Source organism: Pleurodeles waltl, chromosome 4_1 (assembly GCF_031143425.1).
Source record: "Pleurodeles waltl isolate 20211129_DDA chromosome 4_1, aPleWal1.hap1.20221129, whole genome shotgun sequence".
Taxonomy (NCBI): domain Eukaryota; kingdom Metazoa; phylum Chordata; class Amphibia; order Caudata; family Salamandridae; genus Pleurodeles; species Pleurodeles waltl.
Window position 1 is genome coordinate 458,333,765 of NC_090442.1, and position 18,468 is coordinate 458,352,232.

Sequence of the window (18,468 nt, forward strand, 5' to 3'; positions counted from 1 at the left end):
TCACAGCGCCCACCCTGCCCAGGGACCGTCACAGCACACACCCATACATGCTGATCAAGGGGGTAGTGTATTTCACAGCATTGGGTCCAAGGATAAACAAAGAGCTAGAGTCTGTAGCACACAGCACACTCACTGCGCGCTTTGCATAAAAACATATGGGGCCATAGGCAGCATTCCTCATGTACGGGGGAAGAGTCCCAAGAGGCAGCATACACTTTCCACGTGCTACCTTCAGGCATCAGTATAAATGTATAGCACTCCCCAGATGTTATATATATATTTTTGGCAGGACCAGGGACAGCAAAGGCACAGCAGTAATCTCACGCTGGCCCCTGGGAGAACATTTGGGGGGGCATACAGGTCCAAAAAGGCAAGCCAGCACAAAACACAATATTCAGGTGGCGGTCCCTCCTTGTAGGGCTACAGTACCTTGGGAGTCCAGAGTCAGGGAACAGACTGGTAGCATGGCAACATGCAGAAAAGCAATCCTGATGAGTCCTTCTGGGCCACCCAACAGACACCAGGAGCAGGGCAACAAACAGAAGAGCAGTCCAGGTGAGTCCTTCGTGCAATCCAGTAGTCCTTCTGGCAGAGGTCCAGTCCCAGTTCCAAAATTTCTCTAAAAATCAGGGGGCCAGCCCCTTCTACTTATACTTAAAAATGGCTTTGTTCAGGGGGTTAACTTCAAAGGAGTCCTGTCAAGTCGAGCATAACACCCTTTCAATCCAGCCCTGTCTCTAGCCATCAATAGGGAATAATCAGTCAATTGTGTGAGGGCAGGGCACAGCCTATTCACATGAAAGGTGTGAACGACCCTCCCTCTCCCCAGTCCAAGAAGACTGTCAGTATACAGATGCCTATTGTGTCACACCCAGGCCCGCCTGTGTGATGGCTGTCTGGAAAGTATGCACCAAGTGGAGCTATAACTCTGCCCCAGACATGGACTGGAGTCAGGCAGCAAAAGCACTGTAGTTATAAGCACAGAAAAATGCCCACATTCTAAAAGTGCCATTTCTACCATGGTAATAAAAGAATCCACCTACGCCAATAAGCAGGCTTTCTTGCTACCTTTCCAAACATACTAAACATGCCCATGCTATTCCTCATAGAAAAGAAGATACCGAGTAGAAACATGTCAGGGCATTTCCAATGCAGTCTTATGCGAGGAGCAGCACTAACAGACTGTTTGTCACTACTAGGACATGTAGTACATAAAGACATATGTCCTACCTTTTACACACACACAACACCATGCCCAAAGGGCTAGCTAGAGCCTACCTTAGGGGTCACTTAGGTGTAGCAAAAAGGGAGTTTAGTCCTTGGCAAGTAGTTTGACTTACCAAGTTAATGTGGCAGCAAATTGCACACGCAGGACCTGCAATGGAAGGCCTGAGACATGTTTTAAAGGCCACTTCTGTGGGTGGCGCAATTTGCGCTGCACCCACTAGTACTATTTAATTACAGGCCCTAGGTATATGGTATGCCAATTTATAAGGTTTTTACAAGTAAATCAAATAAGCCAACAGGTGTAAACCAACAGGCGAAGAGAGCACATGCACCTTAGCACTGATTAGCAGAGGTAAAGTGTCCAGAGTCCTAAAGCCAACAAAAAGAGGGTCAGAAAAATAGAAGAAAGAAGGCAAAAGTTTTGAGGTTAACCCTGCAGAAAGAGCCAACTCCACACCACTACAGTACTGAAATAATTATTTTATAGAAATAGTATACATGGGTAGTTATAGTAAATTGGGTTGTGTAAATAAACATTATGTAGATGAAGTACAGCCATGTTAATAGAAGGAGCTCCAGCATGGGAGATGATGTCAAAGCAAGGGATGGAGACAGGACTGTTGCATTCTTTCGCATGAATATCCTGAAAAGGATCTCTCATTACAGTTTCCATTGAAAGGCACTTTTGATTATGATAAATTGAATTAGCTAAGGGAATGTATGTTTGGAAAAGGAAAGAGGAAAGTGTTTGATGTGCTGAATAGGTGTGAAAAATACGCCAGATAAAAACATATGAAAAGAAAGTAATGAAGCAGAAATGGAGAATGCTATGGAATATGACAGAAAGAAAAGGGGTGATGATTTTCTCCGGTTCTGATATGCCTGTATCATGAGAAATGGGAGACCTAACTGACCCTACTTTTCCTCCAATTTGTCATCTACAGATGGGACCTGCTCCCAGTAGTAAATTATTAAGAAGCACCATTACATCAAAAAAACCTAGATCAGATTAAAATGTTAATTCAGAACGGCATAAAACATGGTTCTAAGCAATATGCAGATAAGGAGAATAGACGTTTGAGCACCTGTAAAAAATGCAATGAAATATTCTACAATACAATAAATGTTAAAGGTTACACATTCCTTATGCATTAGTTATAATTTAGTAAGATTTAAACAGGGTCACCATCAGGACCTGATGCTGCCCAATAATTTCACCCATTGGTGACCTTGAATCTGAGACATTTGGCCAGACGGATGCCAAATCTAATACTGTGTTTGCACTATGTCTTGAATGAATTGACATGTACCAATCCTTATGTGCTTCTATGTTGGCCAGGTTTTAATATCAATAACCCTTGTTAACATGTGCATGACCCCTGGAGGAAAACAGAACTCATTGCCTTATCCAAAAACTATCCCGATATCCTGAGAAAAGCCCAGATGAATGGTATACCAGGGCAGAAAATATATTGCGCATAGGCCAGTTACACTTTGAATGACATTGTTTTCCTGCCTCTCCCACCTGACACACTGAAGAAGTGCAGGAAAGAAAGTGTTGATGATGGCTGGACCAAAATCGATACTACAAGGATACGCCTGGAAAGCTGATGGGCAAGTAACTGGTGAAATAGCAGCCCTGCCATGCAAATTAATGACTAGGTTGCAAGAATTGGTGCCTGACAAAAGATCATGCTGTCCTAAGGTAAATACCTGTAAACAGGAAAAGGACAAAAATGTATCATCCTTCTTTTCCTAAATACAAAAGGTGTTTTCTGCCTATAGTGGGATGGATGCTGCTGATGAGGGGCCCCAACAAGACCTCTCTTTTTTTTTTGTAAATAACCTCCAATAATGTATAAGATTATCCATCCATACCTAGGAGCCAACATGGGGAGTAATGCCACTAAGTGAAGTATTGGCCATTGTCCAATAATACGCTGAGAGACCAGGCACAGGAATAACAGACTAAGGATAAGAGACAAAAGGAGTTAAAGAGTACAGTGTCACTCCAGCACCTACAGCAAAGGAGAGGCAGGTCCACATTCTGGTGACAACTGAGGAGACAAGGGATACTCTACACCAACCTACAGACCCCAGAAAGCCCAAGTAGATACTGGAGGCCAGAATTGTAAGGACTCCAATCAAGGGATAAGAGAATGTCCATTATTAGAGACAACAGAGGGCGCTCCATGTCATGAGGACGTGCCCAGGGGAATACAGAAATTCTTTTAATAGAGGGTCACACAACATAATATGCCCAATAGTGGCCCCTATACTGAATATTATGCTAATGATTCCAATGACACCATTTACCGGGGACAACAACAAAACTATAATAAATAGTCAGGCTCATGAGACACACATGGTAACTGTCCCCTTGCCTGATTATTATTTTGTCCAATGGAAAGCCTGGGAGGGAGGGGGGGGAAATCGGGTGGAGATACCAGTAGATCCAAGGGGGCCATATATTGAAGCAATGGTAGAAGGACAAAATGTGAAATTCCTGCACCCCTTTTGGGAAGGTACAGTACATCTGTGTTTAAAAAAATAAAATAAAATTAGCATCCCCATATATAGCCCTGTCATCGCCTCACTGATATACACCATTGACCCAATAACTGAGAAACATTAATTTTGTGTTAAGAAAAAAATGCGCCCTTAACTTGGTGGGCACACCCCAACTTGAAAAACTGCATGCAACAATGAAACGCACCGCAGATGGCATATATCTTGAATGAACCAACTCTCCTTTTCATGCTAATGTCTACTTCGCCCAAGCCGTACCGAATGGGTATTTGACAACGTAGACAATATTTAGCCTCCGGTAAGAACAATGTGGTGTGCAGGTCAATAGCACCTGTACAAATAACAGTGAAACAAAACGTTCCTCTCCCACAAGTGCCACAGTACAAAATATCACCGGAAGGAGAACAGGGAATGGAAATAGTGATACAGGACTTACTTAGCAGCTTTGTGAGGTATAAACCTCAGGGAGCCACAAAGGGAACTGACAAAGAAGGGGCGTGCTTTATTGGCCCCAACACTGTCAGGCTGGTTTCTAAGCCACATGGTGAATAGTACAAGAAGCTTATGATACCCCTTATGCTAATCAGTACGAGCACACTCAACCGGTTAGATGCCTTTCTGGTCCGCACACACACATAATCCTGAAGCGCCTACCGAATTAACTACGTGCGTAGGAGTGTGGAATTCTTAAAAGGCTGAAGTGGGCTGCACCATGTTGCACGTTGCAGTGGACGGACTTAAAATATGAATGACAAAATGGATGAAGGGGGCTGGCTGAACGTCCCTGTAGATAAGTATATTATGTATATATTTTTAGTTAAAAATCAAAAGGACTAAAGAGTACAAGTTTCTAAATTTAACAATTTTATACTTCTTAAAATGTTCCCATCTTATATGCAGAATTCTGATGGCAAGATTTTGGGGTTTGTTTTTGCTTTCAAAATGAAATGTACACATCAACTGCAGCTGAAAAAAACGTTTTAACTGTTGGGCAATTTTAAATATTATTTCTCTCACATCTTTCAGTAAAATGTGTTTGAAACACGTCAATATTTTTAAAAACTGAGGGAAAGTTACAGTCAAACTTTTAAAGGCAAAATGAAAAGCGATTAGTAGCCCGATTCTTAAGCAGACACAAGGTCACAGGTAGATTTAAGTCGTTGCAAAAGCTGACTGGTAGATTTAAGACGTTGCATTAGTGTACATTTACGATTTTCATGAATTAGCAAAGGTTTACTGCAGTATGCCTGGATAAGGTACTCCGAGCAAACATTTGTGACTTCAGTCTCATTCTTCTGAGGTCGATAAAATGACCACCATTGAGTTGGGTAACAATAACCATCTTATTCCATAGACATAGACCCTAGGGTAAATGTGTACTTTACAAATACACGTTATGCTATATCCGTGCTTGCGAAAATCTGCTGAGCCTCTGCACTTTTCCTACACCCCGTTTTGCACCACTCTGGAAAGAGTTGTAGATTTGCTCTTGTCAGGAGGAAACGTTCAACCTTTTTCTAGCGTGGGAAGAGATTAGAGAGGGGTTGGTGAATACCCTTCAGCATGCACACCATTGCAAGTGTACAGACTCACAGGGCATTGCCTAATGGCTGGGGCAGTAGACCTTTGAAGTGTGAAACCAGATTTGAATCCCAGCTTATGAGAGTCTGGAAAAATCACTTATTCTTCCTGTGCTAAAAAATATATATATATAACATCAGGTTCTCATATAAGGAGCTCTCTTCCTTTCCTCTCGGCCATGAAACTAAGGGGAAAAAAGCCCTGAAACTACCACTTCCCACCGACTTTCAGCCTCTGTGCATGAGAATATTGAGAGAGGATGTTATCAGAGGTCTGATATAATGAGAATACTGCCATAATTTGTCTCCTCACTGAATGGCACCATAAGGAAAAAGTGGATCTTTTTTTTTTACACAGCAGGTGGATTTCCGAAGCATTGCATCCCTTTGTCAAGTAGATATTTTTTAACTTTTCACACCACCAATATGCCAGCTGAATTCGGACCAAATCTGAAATGACATTCTCCCACATAGAGGAAAGAGTCTAGAAATAGCATGGGAACACAAAAAAATAATTAAGTTAATTTGTTTACAGGAAATGTTTCACTGTGGTCACTGATTATCAGGCTCTTGTCACTATATTTGGAAACTCAAAAGCAAGATGCCACCAACACCTGAATGGTGGAGTATGTGTTTTCAAAACTGTTTTCATATAGTAAACGAGCCAGTCCTTCCGATCACAAGCCAGCTGACTTTTTCAACTGTTTTGCACTGCCTTGCACATTGTCAAAGCTGCTCATCTGAAAAAAACCTTCCAATTTAGGCTCAAGCAGGCAGCCGTGAGGCAATAGTACGAGGTAACATTCTAAAAGTCATTTGTTGATACAATACTCAAACGCTTGGGATTAACTGTTTTACAGAGCTGGAGGCACTTGGAGCAGGTCATGAAATCCTCCACTATCGTGACCTCAGAACGTAAAGCTTTCGCAACAAGCAGATTGAATTGAACTCTATTGCAATAGTTTATTCGTCTGAGGTACTCAACTAAAAATGTCCTAGATCCCGAGGAAAAAGGTTGTTAATCTGGATTGCAAAAGCTTTACAGTGAAGAAAAGATGCCTGAAGGCCTGAGCTGGGAGATGCTGAGATGGCTTCAACCATTCAACAGTGCTAAAAGACGCTGCAGTCTTCAATATAGTATATAACTTGCAAGAAGTCTGCTGTGGCTCCCCAAAGCTGGCGTAGAGACTGGAGGAGAGCTGGACCCTGGCAAGAACACCACAGCCTCCAGTCAGACCACTTCAACCAATTAGAACCACGGCAAAATGGCTTACCACTCTGCTACCACACAGCCGATAGGGTTGTGAAGGGAGGTGTGGCCGATGGTGGCAGCAGCACCACATACCTGGTGCTGGCAGAGGGCAGGAGGTAGTATTAAGGTGGATGAGCCGATGCTATTGGCATCACTGCCTAACCACCCAACCGTGTCTAGTACGACAATGACAGTGCGCATTAACAGAGGTTTTTTTTGTGCGACACCTCAACAGCCCATTGCCTGAGAGATCCAAAGGTATAGTATTTGCCTAGACAGCTACCTCTGCCTGCAATGAATATGCCTCTTTTACTACCATGAATGTAACGGGACAATATCTGCCAGTGTCACTACTTGAGAGTACTCTCTAAGAGCACGTCTGAGGCACTGGTGCTGAAATTAAGTATAATCTGCCTACATTGCTTCCCGAGTCTACCCATGTGGGTGTGTTTCATTAGCATTGCGATATATACACACACTATTGCTCTTGAGGCTTGTGCCCGTCCTCTAAGTGCCCGTATTGCATAACCAACAACTATTTAAATTCACCAGATAAATTTGAAAAACGGAGAACTACTGGGACAGTTCAATCCAAGAAAGAATGCACAATATGGTGTTTGCTGAGATTACATGCTTTAGAATATATGTCCACTGGCAAGAATACATAAATATGACAAAATCATTCTGTTTCACAACTAACTCAATCTTAAAATGAAGAACTACGTTTTTGTACAACCGAAAGCAAACACAACATTCGTTCTCATTTTCAAACATCTTGTCAGGGGAAGACCATATTGCAGCAATTTCTGAATGCTTGTGTTGTTTCATGGCTGTCATACTGAACTCTCCAGAGTTTCTTCCAGCCTTAAGCGTTCTATTCTAGAATGTAATAAGGGGCGCGGGGAAAGAGGAAGGCAGGCTACAGTAGAAGCAGGTTTGCTGATGCATTGTGTCCTGCACCAGGGTTGTATAAAGATGTTACTTCCACTATATATACTGTGTCCGACTCAAGAAAATTGGCAGCGGGATCCTCAACTCTAGTACAGAAAAAAACAGGCAAGCTTTAGATTCGTTTTCAGCAGTTCCAACAATGTCAGCATATTCTCATTCGGAACCGCATTTCATTTTTCAGGTACAAAAAAGGACTTGGATTGAAGTGAGCATTGAACTATGCATGAACTTTTGGGCACAAAGAACTATTGTGGAACCTACATTACTGCTGGTAGCACGTACTGTTGGATTAACCAATGACTTTGGAACTTGTCGCATTCAAGCATCAACATTCTCCTGAGACAACATAATTATTGCAGCCCAAGGTGACGATCTGGGACAAGGCATTGCGCCATTTATTACAATGATGACATATAACCTGCCGGTACGTACTGCTGCCACCTTTGTTTCTGTATAACGGAATTCATAAACATCTGCCTGATTTCTTTACAGTCCGTGTAGGTCTTCGCAACACATTTGTGATGCATGTTTGTGTATAGCGGTATCCTTCAGAATAAGACTGTTTAAAATAAATTCAACACATAGCGCATTGTATAACATAATTTTTCTCCTATATTATTCAAGTTTCTCTGTTTAATACTCGAGTATTTCATCACTCTACTAACCACATCAAGAGTGCTGTGAATACAATAAACATTACACCGCCACAGTTATTTTTACATGGTAGGATGAACCCATCTTGAAGTGGGAAGGGTGGAGGGAATGTTTCCTTAACTACATAGCCACTTTTGATGAGGATGTGTTATCTCATCAACAGGAAAAAATCAAGTAGGGACAATCCCCTGCAGCACAAACCCTTTGTCTGCCAGTTTACAGAGAAGGGTACTGTCTTTATTTGAGGTAATATGAGTGTCCATATGCGGATGTTGTTCTAACTTGTATTTATGGTTCATTAATGAAAAGCCTTTATTATTAGGGTGAGCACTGTATATAAACATTAGGGCCACACTGCACTACTGAAGTACTTCCAGTAAAAAAAACAAAAAAACAAAAAAAGTGCATACATTTGAAAGGTTTAACAAAATGAGGCGAAGTATAATGCTCCCAGAATGCTCTCTGATTAGATGCAAATGTTTGCAGAAGCCTTGTAACAAGGGTGATGATTCTTTGTTTTCAAAATACAATTTTCCGAAAAAAGTAGGAAAAAACAATTGTTTCACTACTATGAAACTTTAGGTGCTATTTCTTTGAAACATCATTTAGTAAAATGTGTTGATGCATGCTAGTATTTAAAAAAAAATATTCTTAATGGAAAATCAGTGTAACCATTTTCAACAAGATTATGGGAAGTATGAAAACAAACAAGCACTGGCAAGGTCAACTGATCCGACATTTGTTGTGAGTTTTTTGGTTGAGTCAGTGCGTTTCCTGGTTTGACATGGCTTTTGTAACACTTCATTGTTATGTGAACTGCCAGTCCCTCACCATTGTAACAAACACTGGCAAAAAGCAAAAAAGTTTTTGTCTCAAAAAGCACACATTGCTACCAGTGGCGTAACAAAGGCCCCCCTGTGGTGCGGGGGGAACCCCTCCAGGTGGCACCCCTCAGCACAGCACCTGCCCCGAATGAGTCTGGAGGAAGTGCCCTCCATGTTCTTTGCAGGAGGAGGCCCTCCAGTTTATGCCACAGTAGTTCCTAGCACTGAAGAAAACTACTTTGTGTTGCAATATGCTCCTTGTGGAAGAGCATAATGTGATCACTCACAGTAAAGCCAGTCAATAGATAGAGAGAGAAATACAAGTTTAATAAAAACAAAAATGTCTTTGTTAATGCTGGACCTAATTAGGGACCCAATTCTTAAAGAAAGTCACAAAAGTGCACCCGTGGTATATGTCCTTGAATTAGTGGCTGTCATGAATTCACATGAACTTACAGAAGTAGACCAGGAAATCGTACTCCTAGAAAATATTTATGAACAGTATTTTAGCACAAGCAAATATGCATGTGTAGATTTGCTCATGTGCAAATCTATTGAGCGTTTACAAGTTCACCCTGGAAGAACTTTTACTCCCGCCATTGTCAGGAGTAAACTTCCAACCTTTCTCATTATGGCAGAAGATTAGAGAAGAGCTGGTGAAAATCCTTAAAATATGCAAATTAGTAGGCTTGGGGACTCAAAGGCATGCCAGCCCTGGAACTATTGTTTACTTCTTCCTCCAGCCCCAGTATGTAGATCTGCAGAAAGGTGGCAAAATAAGGAAACTGCTATAGTAGGGATTGAAACTGCACGTATTCAGGCCCTACTATAGTAGTAGCCCCAGCATGATCAAAGAGGCTATTGTCAGAGCTCTTACATTATGAGATTGCTGCATAAATGGTCACCGCACTACATGGCACCAAAAGGACAAGTAGATTTAAGAAGTAGCCTGTCCCATGGACAAGTAGATATTTTATTAAATTCCACACTCATGTCGACAACAGCCCCAATTAGTAATATTTTACTACCTTTGCTTGCTTATGTTAGGGCCCTGTGAGCCATTGTTGCTTTCGGCTTCGGACCAACGGCCCAAGAAAAGGGAAAAATGAAGCATTGGAGACACATTAGGGTGAGCCTCAGAGATTACAGAGCAGGGAAAGGGGAAAGACTGAGGACCATTTTTTTTCCCCCAATAAGGTGCAGAGAGGACGACCACTTTGCAGGGCAGTCGATCTCATTACTGAAACAGGGGGCCCAGGAGTGAGCGGCCCACTGCATAACAAATTATGACTGCATTAATTTACAAAAGAGGACTGGAGGCTCACTTTTCCTCCAAACATTAGAGGTGAGGACACCCTTGCTGCAAAGTGGTAGGCAACATGCCAGAGCTCATTTTATTCTGAAAAGAACAAACAATCTGTTCCAAGATTGGAGTGATGGCCATGTGTGGTGGGAAATGAGTGAAGAGGCGGGGGCACAGTCTGCTACTCAGGGCATTTTCTCTGAAACCCGGGGTCATATTTATGAATCTCTTGCACCACAGTTGCATCACTTTTTGTGACACAATAGCGGCGAAAACCTTGAACTTATATCTGTGAGCTTGTGTGGCTTTCAATGGCCTTCGAGATACGGAGTAAGGCAATGCAGAGCAAATCACTGCGTTGCCTTACCCTGCACAAGGGAGATGTTCCCACGCAAAACCCATAGGTTTTGACACATTCACAGATTTACAAGACCTTATAAACCTGAGGTTGCGCCAAAACCGTACACCTCTCAAAGGGAGGTTTAACAGAGAGAAAATATTTTTATTTCTCCTCATTTGTTCCCCTTTCTATGTGTGCTGCATCCTGCAGATTTGGCCTTCTCTAACATCGTACCATTCTCCATTCCTTGCAAAAATAGACTGCACCAGAAGCGCACCTAGTTGGTCAGGCTTTGTATCCATGGGACACGGTTGTACACTCATCCCAGTTCTGTAAATCTATGATCTCAATCGGTCCAACTCCCCAGCCCCCAAACACCCCCCTCACCATTGCCACAACTGAGAGGTAGTTGGTAAACAGACACAAACAGAGTACTTCACGATGAGCGGACACAGGCCCTCGAATTCCCACACTCAGTATCCAGTAATGCAAAATTCCAATTAATTCACTACTTGATCATAAATAGAGCCTACCTGTCTCCTGCCACTTTCAACAAATGCTTCCCTCTGGTATTTGCCTTCTGCACATGCTGCTTTCTTAAGCCTACAGACTTTAAACGCATGCTTTGGTCCTGTTCTTGCTTAAGACCATACTGGACTTACATCACAACTCCCCATCCACCATCCCAGCAAAAGCTAACCCCCATGATTGCCCCTCAATTGGCTTGTGAGTTTACAAACTATCCAAGATAGGGCTGCTACAAAGTTAGCTAATCATGCTCTCCTAATTGAAAAGCTCAACATTATGATGCAATGGAAATTAAAATTTACATCCTCACAGTCAGCTTGGAGTCTAATTCTATTCAAATGAGTGAAGGCTGAGAGCTGAATGCGCCTCAGCGAAGAGGTTGCGCAAGCATCCTATAGCTATGACGTGGGATGCCCTGCTAGAAAGCCTTAAGACAACTATACCTGAAAACAACCCCCTTTAAAGGAATGCACTTAACATACCACAAATAACCACCACAGAACCTGTCTCTCGGCCACCTGATTAGGCCCTGATTACTTGTAGACATCCCTGTACCCGTCATATGAATGTAATTCTTCTCCTTTAAGACCTAATAACCGCCCGATAACTCCCCTTCAAACTTAACAGGCTAGACAACCCCAGCGTTACATGTAACCTATTCCTTCTCCCCCTAGTTTGTATTAGAAATGGTTAATGTTCGACTTAAATATGACACTGATGACTGCATTTGATGGGTAGTAATTAGATATCCTATTGGCAATCATACTTATACTACTTAAAAGTTGTGCCAAACACAAAAATATGCTAATTACGGGGACTGCATTGGTCAGTCCTATGATGTGTTATGTGGATGAGCGTTGAATCTGTAAGGTATAAAAGTCAAAAATGCAATTAAAAGTTGTGTTTAAAAAAATGGCAAAGACTAGAGCACAAAGCTTTAGAGGATAACCAATTCATACGAGAGCACATTGTGTGTAGCCATGAAAAGGCTATCTTTGTTAGGATGAACGGACCAAGGTAAACTTGGTATGATCTTAGATCCTAATAGTTCTGATTTTGTCTTAGTAGTCGAGAAATGTGAGGATTTTGAAGTGTAGTTGCTCAAAGAATTCCAAATATCTTTTCAGGAAAAATTGGCGAACGTAAATGTAATAAACCCAGATTTAAACTGAAATAAAATGCTGTCCCCAGTGCGCATAGAGTAAGGCTTTTCTCATGTCTAATAAAGATAAAATTATACAGGAGCTAGAGAAGCTATAAGCAGCTGGCATAATAGAGCCAGCATAATAGAGTCAGATTGGGCAGCACCCTTGGTAGTTGCACAATGGCGAATGGTAAGTTCAGATTTTAGGTCGAGCTTAGCGATCTCAATACATTTTTTTTTTTTAGAGATTTGATTCCCCTTCCTTAGAATAACGAATTGCTATCTTCCACCGAGGGTATAAAGTTATTTTTCACTGCAGAACTAATCGCTGCTTAGTACCAGGTAAATATACACCATAAATATACACCAACACAATAAAAATTATTTTGGTCTGGCCTCCGCTTCAACAATGTTTCAAGACGAAAGCATGAAATTTGCAATGGGTTAAGCAACATGATTTCTTTTGAAGATGACATACTGATTATGGGAAAACATAAGAAAGAGCGTGATTCCAAATGAAAAATAACACTCAAGATCCTTGAAAAAAGGACTTAAAGCAGAGTTTAAAAAATTCAAATTTACTCGTATGAGAGTAACAAAACGAACTTTTGGAAGCAGTAAAGGATGCACCTCCTCAATAAAACAAGAATGAAGGGTGGTCGTTTCTGGGTCTCTCAGATACGCAAAATTTATTAACAACTTTGCAGAACTAACTTACCTTATCCGACAATTACTAACAAAATGACAAAATTCTGGCTGCCAGGCGACTGCCAAGAAGCATTTCAAACGACAAAAGACATCTGTTCTGCTCCTTTTCTTCAAGGGTATAAGCCAGGTTCCAAATGTGCATTACTATCGGTGTCAGTTGTAACAGCATTGGCGCAGTTTTTAACACAACTTGAAGCAACTAGACATGAAAGTTGTAACTGCATTTGCCTCTCATGCTCTCACTCCAGGTCTTGACTAATATGAGTTCATTATGTGCTTCTCCTAGGCTTGCTTGCATCTCTTTGAGACTGTTGGATTATAATTATGAAATATCTTATGTGCCAGGAATCTAAAATACAGTTGTGGGTTTTCTAATCCATAGGACCTTACTCGTAAAAGACAACAAAGGGGTCTTGAAAGAATACTGTGGAGCTGGATTATGGGACAAGGGAGTGTTCAATATCAATAAAAAGGAGTATAGGGAATGCAGTAAGTCGGACTAATCTTCAAGTCAAGTTGCCAACCATGTTGAGAAGGGATGGCCACTTAGGAAATCAAGTCAGTAATAGGCTCCCTATGGAAAAAGTCATATTGTTCAGAAACGGCAAAGCAATTTCTCCTGGGAAACCTAAAGACAGAATTTTGAAAATATGCCATGAAGGGCATCTGGGAACAATCAAAAATCAAAGGCAAGATGAAAGGAGCGCAATGGTAACCAGAGTATAAAAGTGATGTAGGAAGAATAGGAATACATCACATACAAACAAACATAAGTTCCCCAAATCTCAATACAAACATTTTGGGCTAGATAGTTGTAAACCAATGTAAGTAGTGAAAGGCTTAATACATGACATGTTAAAAAAAGACAGACTGTGGGTTCAATAGAAAAGGCAGGTCATATTTAGGACAAACAAACACTTATTACTTAGGAAACTTATACACATGCTGCATTGTTAAGTTAGCCGTGCTGAAACACACAAGATGCCCAAGTCACATTAGAATGAGAGTTTTTCTTTAAAGCTCCACCAACTGTTGCTTTCAAAATGTTCACTTAGCATGAACAGGGTGAAACAGAAGGGTGTATCCTTCCTTAGCACAGGGGTCCTAAAAACCACAAGTCATTCATATTGTGTTAAGGGGAACTGTGTAAAGGTCAGATAAGTATTTGCAAGGCAGGCCTACCATGAGCAGCACGCAACATATAATCTGTTGTTGTGCAGAAAGATAGATATGGTGAATGACGTCAGTGTAACTTGCCCACCCATGAGGCCAACAAGTGCAAGTGCTTCTTTCCAGAGGCACCTCATTATCTTATCTGTACTGCTTGTAGTTGCTTACGTAAATGCTGAACTCTTGACCACAGTTTTTTGTGGTTTTTACAGTATAAATGCTACTGGTGTTTGAACCAGAACTTTGAACTTCAGTCATGGCCTCTATGTGAGACTGCCTGTTGTTCCCAGCTGAAAATCGATTAAACCTATATTATTGTGTCAAAATGATTTGTTTTATTTTATTAACAGATTTCCCTCTAACAAAAGGACAATGGAAAGGGTAGCAAGGGAGTGTTATGCTGTAGTAATTCATACAAAGCTCAGTCTACTTTCAGACTACCTTATAACCACTTAAGTTCAAACATGCCTAGGGAAAGAATTTGTATTACTATTTTGGGACCAATAGATGGGGAAGAAGAAAAATAGTATCTTACGGTGATAACTAATCTTTTTTCTATCGGCTAAATCCGGAAGAAGGAATTCAAGAAACTTTGTGTTGCGAGGCAGTCATACCGAAATTTCCGGGCTTTCTTACAGCCTTGGAGAACGTAAAGCGGAGTTTAAAGGGAGGAAAATAAAGGCTACGATAGAAGAATGGTGGCGATAGACCAGGTACTGTTCTGGGGCTGAATAAACGCGTTATTCCACCTACACACAGTGTCAGGCTCAAAAGCCTGGAAAGGGAATCTTGCTTGTGACGTTTTTTAAAGACCCGAGGCAAGGGCGCAGCGTTCCCACTCAGCTGATGGAGGTGAGATGCTGGTGACAATATATGGATATACAGGCACAAAGGGTACACTCTGAGTCCAGCGCCCTACCTTATATACCGCCACACAGGCACATGTGCAACCAAGATGCACTCCAATTGCCGCCATGCCGACGCCGGAATCGCAGCCCATCAAACCGGCACAAACTGTGAAATAAAGAAAGGACAAACCCGGCAGAAGCGCCTCTGGATGCCGGCTGGGCGGCGGCCATCGCGTTTTTCATGATTCAGGTCAGTAGCAAATAAAGGACAGAAGCAGCTTCACAAAACATTTAGATACACGATCAATAACCCGAACACGTGTTTGACAGTTTCATTTTTTATTATATTTACTAATGGATAGCATAAAGTATATTTATGTACATATACATGAATGCATGTAACTATGTATTAAATGACACATACAACATCTGCAAAAGTGCCATGAATTACGGCCAGAATGTAACAGTTCGAAATAGATGTCTATGATTTATTTCAGGTGGACCTTCATGTCTGAGATCTGTAACAATCACTTCTTTTTATAACCAATCCAAATCGAGAACAAAAACTGTGGCCACCCGTAAATCAGAGTTGCATCCAATAGCTACATTTAAAAGCATGCAGTCGCCATAGAAATAGACCATTTTGGAAATACTCCTTAATCTAATTTCCACCCGTCCCCCTCCGGCCGCTCCCGGAGGCGAAAAAAGACTTTGGTGGCTTTACGTCATTAATGTGTCAATGTGTTTCAATATCTTTCAAGACACGAAAATAACAGTAATATTTACCTTGCGCATACTAAGGAAGAACACATACGTACCACTCTGAGTACTACACTTTGTAGTAATTAAAAAAAATAGTACTGTAAAATATCACCATACTATACTGTGGCTTTTGAGCAATCAACAGTCTTTTTATTACATTTCCCATCGTAATATGGCCACTGCGTAGGCCACGCACGCATGACGTAAGGGTTGTCGCTAGTCTATCGTTTATGTCATTGGTTTCCTGAGTCCTAACTGAAGTGCTGTAATGGCGAGCGTAGTGTCAGTCATGTTAAGTCTGTTGCTCCTTTGTTGTCTCTTGGCCGGGAGTTGTCAGGCGTTAAATTGTGAAGGTGAGCGGATTTGTGCTGCTTGCTTTGTGTACAGAACGACGAAATCTGAAGTGCCACTTACACACTAACCGCATGGACGTGATAGTGCAGTGCACAGCGAACGCAGAAGATCGGCCCATTTCATAATCGTTTATTAAAGTGACCTGTGCCAGCATGTGTTTCTATGCAGTGCTTTTTTGCATGCGTTCGTATAGTCTGTGTAATTTGATTATCCAAATCAGAAATCATATACGAATCTATAGGAATTGTTACGGAAACACTATTCTACGCCTTGTAAATAACAGTTAACGTGGCTAGTACCGGCAAATCCAATAAATCTCGATTTTGATGTATGTTAGCACAGCTATTGGCTGTCATTTGTTTGCTTTCGTACAATTTATTGTCCAGACTACTTCCAGATGAGGTGACATGGTTTTATTTGAAATACCAGAAAAAGCCAAACAATAAAAAGTATGGGGCGACTGCATGAAGTACTTTTAAAGTCAGATCTCTTGTGTCAGAGTGTTGTATTCACGCACGCGAATGGAATTGTCATCGCATGCTCTGTGATGACAATGACATTCCGTAGGGGAGGGGGATTCGAGCAGAGGCAGTTGGGAGAGATGGTTGAGGACGGAGACGCTGGTGTAACCTTCGCAGCGTGTTTGTATTGTTCTTCTGATCTGAAATAAATTGAGTGAAAGACTCTTCACGTTATCGGTCTTTACTTACCTTACAACATATTTATGGCGACGAGTGACAAACACCAGCGATCTGGAAAAGAACTTCAAGCAAACACTGGCGAGAGGTGATTACCGGATCCACGGCATACAACCTACTGATTAGGTATTGAAGGTACTGTTCAGTAATTATTTGGTAAACTTTGGCGTTGCGAATTAGTTGTGGCACGAGGACCTCACCCTGCCTTAACAACCCTGGCACCAGGCTTAACGTGCATGCGCACCTTCATTGAGGCATTGGTTGCTGGGATACTATGCAACGCTAAGCAACGTTAGAGACGTGCTTCCTGCACGGGGAAACTGTTGCTAGGAAACAAGACGCTTAGCAGACAACGAGGAGGCTTTCAGCACGCGTGTGCTGCGTGACTAACATATTACTGAACGGATCTTGATTAGTGGAATAAAATTAATTGGTAGAGAGTTACTCCACTTATCCCAGAATGGCCACGAATAACCAAAACATAATACCGCCACCACAATTTTTATCACAACCAGGATCTCCATGCATCCCATGGGAAGAATGGATTGATATTTTTAAAAACTATTTGGTGGCACTTGATGGACAAGATTTAAGACCTACTAGAAAGAAAGCAATTTTACTCAGTGCCTTAGGTCAAGAAGGTCAACGTATATTTAAGTACTTACCTTCCATAGTTCAACAAGAAGATCAACAGCCGATGGATGTTTTCACGGAAGCAGTGAAGAGATTGGAAAAACGTTTTGCAAAATAATTCAATGTTGTTATGATTAGACATAAATTTTATACACAACCGCAACAGTTGGGAGAAAGTATTGACGATTTTGTCTCCAGATTGAGGGAACTAGCTACGAAGTGCCAATTTGGAACAATGACTGATGAGTTAATTCGTGACCAATTAATTGTACAATGCCGCAGTAAGAAAACGCAAGAGAGACTGTGGGCAGCGAAAAATCCCACCCTAAGAGATGCTATAGAAATTGCTAAAGTAGTTGAACAATCTGAGTATTGTATGAGGGAAATGGAGAGGAAGGAAAAAATAGATGCTACCAATATGAGTGCTAATATTAATGTGAATGCGGTGAACAAAGTAGTTTATGAGGATAATGAAGTATTAGCGGGTGCAAGCTCTACACGCAAAAATATGAGCAGGACCGGTATGGGTGGGAAAGTTGAAAATAGACCGTGTACGAGATGTGGTAGCAAATTTCATAACTCTGAATGTAAATCTTGCTTTGCATTAGGAAAAGACTGTATGAAGTGTGGGAAGAAAGGCCATTTTGCACGTATGTGTAAGACCATGTCCAACAAATATAGCATAGGTGTGGTGAGGAATGATGCTGTTGGTGAAGAAGGACGTGATAGAGTATTAGCATTGGGTGATAGTGTGGCATCACATAATGATAAGCCTCCGAGACCTACAGCAAATTTTATGATAAGAGGCAAAGGAGTACAGCTGATGATTGATTCTGGGTCATTATATACTATTTTACCCAAAAAACTATTTTTACAAGAGTGGGCAGCTGTCAGTCTTTTGCTAAAAGATATTAGTCCAGGCGGCTATCAGGGAGAGAAAATTGACATCCTGGGATATATGTG

At 41.4% G+C, this 18,468-nt stretch overlaps 2 protein-coding genes across 2 annotated transcripts in view; one reads left to right on the forward strand and one right to left on the reverse strand.

Annotated features, from left to right (window-relative positions):
• HSPA14 (heat shock protein family A (Hsp70) member 14) overlaps positions 1-15,258 on the reverse strand; it is a 187,752-nt gene extending 172,494 nt beyond the window's left edge. Inside the window, exon 1 of the mRNA XM_069228724.1 lies at positions 15,130-15,258. Coding sequence (XP_069084825.1) covers positions 15,130-15,210 — 81 coding nt within the window. The 5' untranslated portion in view covers positions 15,211-15,258. The remainder of the gene's footprint in view (positions 1-15,129) is intronic.
• Positions 15,259-16,061: 803 nt separating this feature from the next.
• The window catches only part of CDNF (cerebral dopamine neurotrophic factor), a 277,752-nt gene continuing 275,345 nt past the window's right edge, over positions 16,062-18,468 (forward strand). Inside the window, exon 1 of the mRNA XM_069228725.1 lies at positions 16,062-16,173. Within this exon, the coding sequence (XP_069084826.1) occupies positions 16,089-16,173 (85 nt within the window). The 5' untranslated portion in view covers positions 16,062-16,088. The remainder of the gene's footprint in view (positions 16,174-18,468) is intronic.